A 9,945-nucleotide genomic window follows, 5' to 3' on the forward strand; every position below is an offset into this window, starting at 1 on the left:
ATAAATCCAAATATGAACTATAATTATTTATAATAATAGAGTTGTTTTTTAAAACACTTTCAAATTATGTAAAATTTTTATTGATGTTTTTATTAAAGAAATTTTTATATAAAATAAGATATTATATAGATATAAAATTAATAATTTTAATAGATGAAAAAATACTATATTTCAATTTTTTAAATTTAATTTTATAAATTTCTAAACAAAAATATCAAAAATCATCAAAAAATAATATAAAATAAAATATTTTAGTATCTTAAATTTTATAAAAATAAAATTTATTCTAAAAAAAATTTAAAAATTAAATTAAATTATTTACTAAGCAAACACAATATTAAATAAAAATTATTAAAAATATTGCATTTGCTTATTGATATGCAAGCTAAATGTGATCTTACTTCAAATACAATATAATATTAAATCACTATTGAAAGATATTAAAATTATAATAAAATAGTATCATCTTTTTATCTTGTATATAAAAAAATAAAATTAAAATTAAAAATAAAAATAAAGACAAAAAAATATCGACTTAAGTAAATATAATAAGGCTTTAAATATAATATTTCTTAAAATAAAAAATATAACAAATTAAATATTTATAAAATATAAAGCTAATATGTGTATTATAATTTAAATCTTAAATATTTTAATTATATATTAAGTTTATAAATACTTGATTTTAAAAAAAAAATTATAAAATATTATATAAAATAAATTTATAATTAATTAAAAAATATATATTTTTTATCAAATATATATATCATAGTGTTGTATAAAAAAATAGCTACTAGGTGAAAATAGAAATAAAATATTTTATAATAGAAGAGCCTAATCAAAAAAATATAATAAAAAAACACATCTAAAAGATAGGCAAGTAGTAAAATCTTTGTACAAAAATGAATTTTACTTATTTTGTATAGTGATAAATAAGATTAAATAAGATAAATTAAAAAATAAAGGATATAGGAATATGTGAAAGGCATATATAAGAAGAAGTTAGGAGTTGATTTTAGCAAAAATTACCTCAAAAAAACAAGAAATGATACCTAGAGAGGATTGGTTGCCAATTAGGGCCAAAATCATTTCTTGAAGCACAAAACTATATACCTATGCTATTTTTGGGATTCTTTGGTTGATTAAAGAGTGGAATTTAAAAGAAAACCTATGAGAGGATTTTTGAGAGTTGATTTCATGTGATTTGAAGATATATTGAGGTTTTGAGAGCTTTTCAAAGTTAGAAATTTATTCTATAGGTTTGGAATTTTAGAAATAAAAAGAAGTTCACAAATTTAATGATTTTGTGAGTGTCACATCATATTTATATGTGAAAAATTGTCACTTGGTTAATGTGTTTGTTGTAAATATATGTAAATTTATTTATGTCAATCAAATAATTAGATTGAAGATTATGGAATTTTTTTTGGATTATGGTCTTAGATTATTGAAATTTAGGATTAGTAAAGATTTTTGCAATCTTACAATATTGGCCAATTTGATTGAAGAAAAAATTGGTAAGAGAAATTTAGACTTAAATACCTACACACCAATCAAGTTTTGGAGCAATTAAACAATTTTGCAAGGAGAAATCTATATTGAAAGATCAACATTCAAGTTGGAAAAGGAAGCTGGCCAACCTCCTAAAAGTTTTGGAAGTTTTACTTTCAATTGGTGAGTTTGATTCTTTTCAAATTTTGTATGATTGTAAATTACTTGTAGATTAAAATCTGGATGTAATTTTACTCAAAATCAACAATTTAATTATTATTTATTGAGGTTTCAAAAAAGCTATAGTAATTTATTAAGATTTGTTTAGGATTTGGTTAAGATTTAGTTAAGATTTAAGATTTGATTAGGATTTGATTAGGATTTGATTAGAATTCGGTCTAGGCTTTGATTAGGACCTTATTAGGATTTTATTATGATTTGGTCTAAAATTGGTTAAGATTTATTTAAGATTTCATTAGGATTTGTTTAAAATTTCATTAAAATTTGTTAATGGTTACATTAAAATTTGGTTAGGATTCAATTAGGATTTCCATTTTTAATATTCTTTTAAAAAAAATTTGATATTTCTTTAGGAATTTTTTATTTTTTATATATATATATATATATATATATATATATATTTAATTTATGATTTCTTTATGTTTCTTTTGTAAATTCTTTAAGATTTTTTTGGAATTTAATTAAAGATTGATTGACATTGTAATAATTTAATTAGAATTTGTTTAGAATCCTATTAGAATTGTTGAGGTCTTATTGTTGCAAGTTCCATTTTACCTTCCACAGTTAAGTATCTTGTGCATTCTCAAGCAAACTTCACAAAACACAACAACAAACACACCAATACTAATAAAGATTAGAGAAATTAGATAGAAGTAGAAATAAGTAAATTTAATATTATCTTTTGGAGTAGCTTCTTAAAACCTCTATGGACATGGATTTGAATTTATAAGCATTTGTTGGTAATAAGTAGGTTAAAAACTTTGCAAACAAATTGGCTATGTATTGGACATGTTGACAACTTGATTTGCAAGTTGGTTAGTTATTGCTTATATTAGTCAAATGTTTTATAAGTTGACCATGTAGCTCACATGTTAGAATCTTGCATTGCATATTTAACACATGTCCCATAAGATAGACACGTCTTAAATGACCTATAGAATATCACTCCATAGCACTTAGTTATATAATATATATGTAGGCAAGAATAAGGCATTCCTCACTCTTGTCAATGCCTTTCTAATGTTTTTGTCTTGGCTCAAGAATTTCTAGTTTCTTTGTATTTGGCAATAGCCATTCTAGTTTCTATCTTACATCTATCTTTGATTTGTCTACTTTCTTACTTTGAGTGTTATAAGAGTATATTGTTTCTTTAGAATTTATTATGATTCATGTCTTTGACTATATATTATCTTAGACTTAATTTCCAAGAATATAAAAAATAATTCATATAACATATATTCTGTAAAAAATATAAGTAATAAATATATATATATATATATATATATATATCAAACCATATATAAATATATCTTATATTATTTCTTCATATGATACTTGTTAGTAGATGAGAAGCTTAAATTATCAATACTAATTTTGATAATTTTTCACAATTTTTAAATTTTCATTAGAGATCATTTCTAAAAGCTTGATTAGTAATTTTTCTTCATCATATTATTGAAATATTTATGTAGCATAATTTTTTTAAACGTTTTTAAAAGTTAAAAATAAGATCAAACATGTCAGTTGTAGTAAAAATAATAAATAAATAAATAAAAACTTTAACAAATATAATCAAAACAATAAAAATCTAAATTAACAGAATAAATAATAATTAGTTTAAAAAATTGTATACTTAGATTCAAGTCAATGACTTATTCCATTCTTATTTTACATAATTCATATAACATATAATAATGAATTTGAATCGAGAGAAATTGTGCAATAAGTCCATCAAGTGACCATGAGACTTCCAAATTCATTAGTCATCAAAACATGGACAGGAAGGACACTTTTGAACCCGTCACAATTATCTCATGTTAACTCAATCCCTACTCGGTCTTTTCTCACTCTGACAATCCATATCCAGATATGTACAGAAGAGTACAACTGACGATCTCCTAGCAACAGTGCAATCGTCAGGGTCCTTGTCAATACACATGACACAACATTGTCTTTTTGTAATATCAAGGCAGACTTGCAGATTCATGCCCTGCTTTCTTCAAGCAAATTACCTGTTTCGAACACCGCCACTAGTTAGCCAGCAAATATATATATATATATATATATATATGCTTAAAAATAAATGAGCTTAGAAACATAATGAAAAATAAAAACATAAAATCAAAAGGCAGATATAACTAAATGAAAGGGTTCTGAGAGTTCATGTACGCTCGGCGACCCATTCTGTGTTATTAGTTACTCATTTCGATTTGCTTACTAAACAAGTCTACATGTTTACTGTACATGCCAGCTTCCAAGTCAAAGCTTTGATTGTAGCGGAATGGCACGTAACTAATACCAGAAAGAAGTTTGGTAAATTGAAAGAAAGAGGAAATCAAGTAAAGTTACGATTTAGATTATTTGTATAGAGAGTCCAATATAAAGTTGAAGTACCTCAGATGGTTTTCCTATGCTCATCGATGGCTTGTCATCGATCAAGAAATACTCCTTTGTGTAGTAAAAAGGGCCAGCCAGAGAAAGCCTTCAATATCAAGCCGTTGGGCCTAAATATCCGAAAAGATTCTCCTCTTGCTCATGTTTTTCTCCGTCTAAAACAATGATTGATACCATTACTCGGTCACTTGTTAAGATTAGAGTCATTTCTTTAATGCGTCCCACTCCTCTTGCAATTCCCGTGCTTTCTGCAGCTTCCTGACTCTCCCGTAAGCTTCAATTAATGTGGTATATGTAATACCATCAGGTGCGACACCTTCCATCTTCATCTCCTCAAACAGTTTCTCCATAGCCTCAAAATCTAGGGCCCTCCGATGAGCATCAATAGCAGCGTTGTACACGGCAGTATCAGCAGCATTATAATGTCGCACTTGCCGCATGATTTTCTCAATTTTGTGCCATTCTCCATGTTTACCATAAGCACTTAAGATAGAAGAAAATGTGATACAGTTAGGTTTCAAGCCCTGAGCTTTCATTCTCTTGAAAGCTGTGTCCATTTGCTCAATCTTTCTAGCTTTACCATAAATTTCAATAATTATGTTGTAGGTTACCGTTGTCATTGGATAACTGTACCTCCGCATGAAATCAGTCACGCACTCCATCTTCCCGTACAAGCCCGCCCTCCCGTATGTTCCTATAAGACTGTTGAGAGTCACTTCATCGGCCATTAAACCTTGCGCAAGAAGTCCCTCATAAGCTTGCTCCATTTCAGGTATTCGGTTATGCAGCCCAAAGACTCGTATCAACGTGTTCCATGTGATTGTGTCTGGCGTTATACCGTTTGCCTCCATCAAAGAAAGCAAATATTCAATCTCCGCAAACAAACCGGCTTTCCCATACCCAAAGATAAGGGTATTGTACGTGACAATGGTTGGCTCAACACCTTCTCTCATCATCTCATTAAATAACTTCTTCGCTTGATCATAAAGCCCCGCATCGCAACACCCCTTGATCATCGTGGTGTACGCGTACTTATCGGGTAAACATCCATCAAATAGTCTCATCTGCTCAAAAACTTCGAAAGCCTTCTTCAGGAGGTTGCTCTTCGTAAAGACAGTAATCAAAGCTGTGAATATCTCAAGGGTGGGCCGTAACTTGTCCTGCAGCAAGAAGTCAAAGAGGTTTGAGGCCGCTTGGGGCTGCTTGACCCTTGCTAACATAGTCAACAGTTTAACATAAGTGGACACTTCCGCAGTGTACCACTCTTGTATTCTCACAAGCTCGAATACCTGCCACGTTGAGCCATCTCTTCACAAACATCATTCAAAAAGATGATTCCCATGCACGCCCTTAACTGTCAATCGTCAAGGAAAAGCTTTTGATAAGCCAAAAAACAAGTTTCTACAGCTGCAATGTAGAGCTTATTCCTAGCAAAAGACGTTGGAAGGTAGCGAAGCCGTACCCTCAAAGCAGACTCCCATTCATTCTGCTTGATACGCACATCGAGAGATTCCAACAATGCACGAGGATACAGCCTCTTTGAACCTTTGGCCAACGCTCTCCTCTCAGTGGCTTCGTTGCTCCGCTCTATTCTCATAACCACTGTATCGGCCGTTCTGGCAGCTCGTCTCTTACTCCCAGCTTCTTGCAAAATGGAATTTGGAGTTTCTTCTGAGCCACACCGCACAGAGCCCCCTCTTCTTCTCTCTCTACATATGCACAATCCATAGCCAAGCAACGTATTCGAAATTACATCTCCAGATATGAACCTACGCATCCCGACGTCGAAAGCCGAAATTCCGCGGCCATAACAATGAATTTCGGTACCTGGTTGGAGAAAAGCTGTGAGGCACAAATCCGAGACCAAGAGAGGCGGTACAAAGTTTAATTGAGACACCACCGATACAATCCAAAACATTTCCGCAAAGAATTAGAAGTAGCGAAAAAAATCTTGAAAAATTGCAAATCTCACCGGCACTTCACAATTTATCTATAGCACCGCATAATGTGAGTGTACCTGCTACTCGTGGTTCCATAGCCATGGACAGCAGCTTAACCACTCAATCAAGGAATTAAAGTTGTCAAGTAAATAGGGCCCAAGGAAGGTTACCCACCTGCTAACTCCATATTCTACCAGACATAGCCGCACTGCCTGCCTGCGCAAGCTTCTTCTTCTTCTTCCTGCACAACGCAACCCTGGGTCCTCGTCCTCCTGCTCCTGCTGTGCGAGCTCAGATCCCCAACAACAACGCCTGGTCCCATGAGGAATTAATTAATTCTTTGCAGAAGCAATCAGTGACTCACAGGAACCCACTTTCAGAAGAAGAAGGATATCCGTTCGGAGAACTGGCTATGCATTCAGCGATGGGCTGGGATTGAGTTGGGTTGAGATGATTTGAGTCGGCGGATGATGTGGTGTTGGGGGTCACCGTGCTGGGTGTGTTTGGTGCGAGTCACAGAAGAAGCACGGTAATACATTCCTTATTTGGTTGAATTATGGATGAACAATCCATTTAATTAAAAGAGATGGCCTCACTATCTAAGATTATAAGAGAAGAATGTGATATTATTATTAGAAAAATATGCCGTAAAGATTTTTAGGAAAGTAGACAAAAACAAGTATATTCTAATGATAAAAGATAAAAATGCAATGAAGTAAGAACAATTGGCTTTTAAATTATAAATACAATTAGATTGGAGCATTTGCATTTTATATTTTTTTGGCAAACACATGTGTGTACTTAACAACAATATAAGTGAATCTATAAGAACCATGACAAAACTCAAAGATTACCTTTGCTAGGTAAGTGTTTTGAAAGCCACTATTTTTTAAATTAGTCAAATCTTTGAATTAATAATATATAATAAAATTGACTAATTTAAAAATAATATTTAATATTTTTAGTATATGTATTATAGTAAATAATTTACACATTATAAGTCAAGATAAGTGTATTTAAACTTATAATAATGACATTAAGAAGAATTTAAATGAATATTAGTATAATATTAAATTAATATTGTTATTAAAGAATTGAAGTATATCGCAATTTTTAGACTAAGTAGACTTAAACTTATTGTATATATTTAAAAAATAATCTTTTGAATCAACTTAAAAAATAAAAACTTGGCTTAAATTTAATGATTGGAATAAGTATTTTTTATAATGTAAGCATCTGCATATACTAAAATATCTATTATAAATAATTATTATTACTATTAATAATAATATCTTAAATCAACAATAATATCTAAAAGTAGAAAATTTTGCAAGAAAACAATAATATATATATATATATATATATATAGCTTAATGTATAATATATAGCATTACTTCTTTTAATGAGGTTTTAAATACTAGATAAGAAAAATACATTAAAATTTGAGTAATTATAATGAAATAATAATAATTTGAATTATTAGAAAAAATTGCATGATTTTTAATTCTATTTAGAACTAATTTTTAGACTAGTTCTAATAAATGTGTAAGAAAATAACACCATACATGCAATAAAATAAAATAAATCATTTTACTTTATATTTTCTTTTAAAAGAATTTAGATTTTACTTTCCAACATATAAAATCAATCAAATAGAACTTCAAATTATAACTAATTGAAAGATTTAAATAACTTTGCCACTTGCTATTTATTCCTAAACATAAAGATTTATTTAATAGATTTTATTAGACATTATGTTTGACACATACTAGTATTAGGGTTCTTGCTCTACTAATAAATTAATAAATAGATAGGTGCATCACAATATATTTTTTTGTGCATTGGATTTTATAATTAATTAAAAATATTTTTGCTTCAATATTATATAAAAATTATGAATGTAGTTTACCATAGAATTTTATTACAAATGTTTTAACAAATATTTTTTTCTTTTTAAATCTTTTTGTATTTAGTTTTGATTTAAAACACATAATTTCTTATGGAAAAATAAAGTATTTTTATATACATCCTTAAAAAAAAAAAAAAAAAAAAAAAAAAAAAAAAAAAATCCTTGATGTTTCATTTTTTTTAATAAATATAAAATATAAAAAGTAAAAATATATGTATTTTTAATTTTTGGCTATACATAAGTTTTGTGTCTTTAGATTTTAAGTTAAATTATTAAATAAAGAAATGTTTTCTTATGAGCTCCTCTATTAGAAATAATCAGATAAGAAATAAAATTATTTAAAATAGAACATACTTTTTGTATAAACTTCTAGAAATGTTTCTTAATGTTACAATAGAAACAATAAAATGTAATTTTATTTGTAAAATGAATTTTGTGAAAATTAATTAAGTAAATTGAATAATTTTATTTTCAATTAAAATTGAGTTTCTAAAGAAAAAAAATACTTCCCTAAATAAATAAATAACAAAGTATTCAAATATTCAGTTTTTAATTTAAATTTATGTTTGTCACAAGAAATATTGCATAATTTTTTAACATTTTTTTAAATATTTACAAATAAAAATATTAATATAGATATTTTTAAATGATCAATTTATTAATATACTTATAATCATTTAATAGAATAATTGAATCAATTTTTTTACCTTAATTAGTAAAAAAATCGATTTATCTTTTGCCATCTTTATTAAAATTATTATACAAATTTACTATTTTTTTGATCCATTCATCTAGTTTATGTTTAATTAATTGTTTATTTATTTTAATAAATATATATAATATGAACAAAAAAACTTAAAATAAAACAAATGTATAATATTAGTAGAACATCACATAATTCTATATATAATTACAAATTTTATCAAATTTTATTTTATTGATATTTGGTTCTATATAATAATTTTGCCTCTTTAATGAATCTTCTTGCATCTAAATCCTTAGTGAATATATATTTTGTATAATTTTTAAATTTAAAATTAATATTAAAATTAGATTAATTTTTTCTATCCAAAAATATGTAGTAAATAATTATGTAAGATAAATTGTTAAAATAACTATTTTAAAAGAAATATCTAGAATAAAAATCTAACATATTTTTTATCAAAAAAATGTGTCAGTACAATCTTATAAAAGATGTGTGTGTATATGTGTGAGTGTTTTTTTTTTTTTTTTTTTTTTTTTTTCCTAATACCATCAAGTTTTTATATAGAATTTTGAAATTTCAATAACAATTTAAGAATCTTCAAAAAAATATATATTTATATATTATCATTTTAAGTGTATTATCTTTGTATTATAAAAAATAAAAATTAATACAATAGATATTCAAATAATGAAGACTTTGATCATGTCAATAATTGGTTGTTATTTGAAATTACTAAGTAGTATGTATTGACAATACCAAAGATTTGTCAAAGACCTTAATAGTTTCAATGAATTTAAATATCATTCCAATTTTAACAATTTAGATGTTATAATTAAATACTTTTTTATTTTAAAAATATTTCTACACTCAAACAAAGATTATTTTTGTTGATTCAGTATTGAAAAAGTTTGCAATAATATTTTCTTGGATGTGAAGATAGTGTATTTATTTTTCTTCATTTTAAAGAGATTTGTCTGTTTGTTTGTTTTGTTTTTGTTTTTGTTTTTGTTTGTTTTTTTTTTTTTTTTTTTTTTTTTTTTGTCAATGAAAATGAAAATCACCAAAAACATAAGTTGACTATGCTTTCTTTAGATAGAGATATAGATATATGTATATCACCAGTCAAAAACATCCTATAAAACATGCATTGAGATCCATAAATAAATTTAAAGTCCAAAAATTTACCATTGTATTTTATTACAAAAAGAGGCTTTTCATGTAATTAATGTAATAAATGCCTATATTAATCAAGTAAATAAAAGCAA

At 26.9% G+C, this 9,945-nt stretch overlaps 1 protein-coding gene across 6 annotated transcripts; it reads right to left on the reverse strand.

Annotated features, from left to right (window-relative positions):
* Positions 1-3,446: 3,446 nt before the first annotated feature.
* Positions 3,447-6,479, reverse strand: LOC112273690 (uncharacterized). 6 transcript variants are annotated; one of them, XM_090245194.1, is made up of 4 exons: positions 6,240-6,479; positions 5,588-5,952; positions 4,126-5,285; positions 3,447-3,743 (listed from the first exon to the last, which is right to left on the reverse strand). In XM_090245194.1, exons 1-3 carry the CDS (start codon positions 6,250-6,252, stop codon positions 4,329-4,331), a joined length of 1,335 nt encoding a protein of 444 aa, XP_090101320.1. In that variant the 5' UTR covers positions 6,253-6,479; the 3' UTR covers positions 3,447-3,743; positions 4,126-4,328. The 6 variants fall into 6 exon arrangements, with proteins under 6 accessions (XP_090101320.1, XP_024358537.1, XP_073385702.1 ...); XM_024502769.3 differs by having other exon boundaries at positions 4,126-5,414; positions 6,240-6,477; XM_073529601.2 differs by having other exon boundaries at positions 5,588-5,967; positions 6,240-6,401.
* Positions 6,480-9,945: the final 3,466 nt, after the last annotated feature.

Source organism: Physcomitrium patens, chromosome 20, assembly GCF_059467195.1.
Source record: "Physcomitrium patens ecotype Gransden chromosome 20, ASM5946719v1, whole genome shotgun sequence".
NCBI classification, from domain to species: domain Eukaryota; kingdom Viridiplantae; phylum Streptophyta; class Bryopsida; order Funariales; family Funariaceae; genus Physcomitrium; species Physcomitrium patens.

Excerpts from the sequence above, each read along its gene's own strand:
- LOC112273690 (XM_024502767.3), bottom strand. Across the intron at positions 5,415-5,587 it reads AATGGGAGTCTGCTTTGAGG|GTATTCGAGCTTGTGAGAAT; the intron begins GTACGGCTTCGC and ends TCAACGTGGCAG.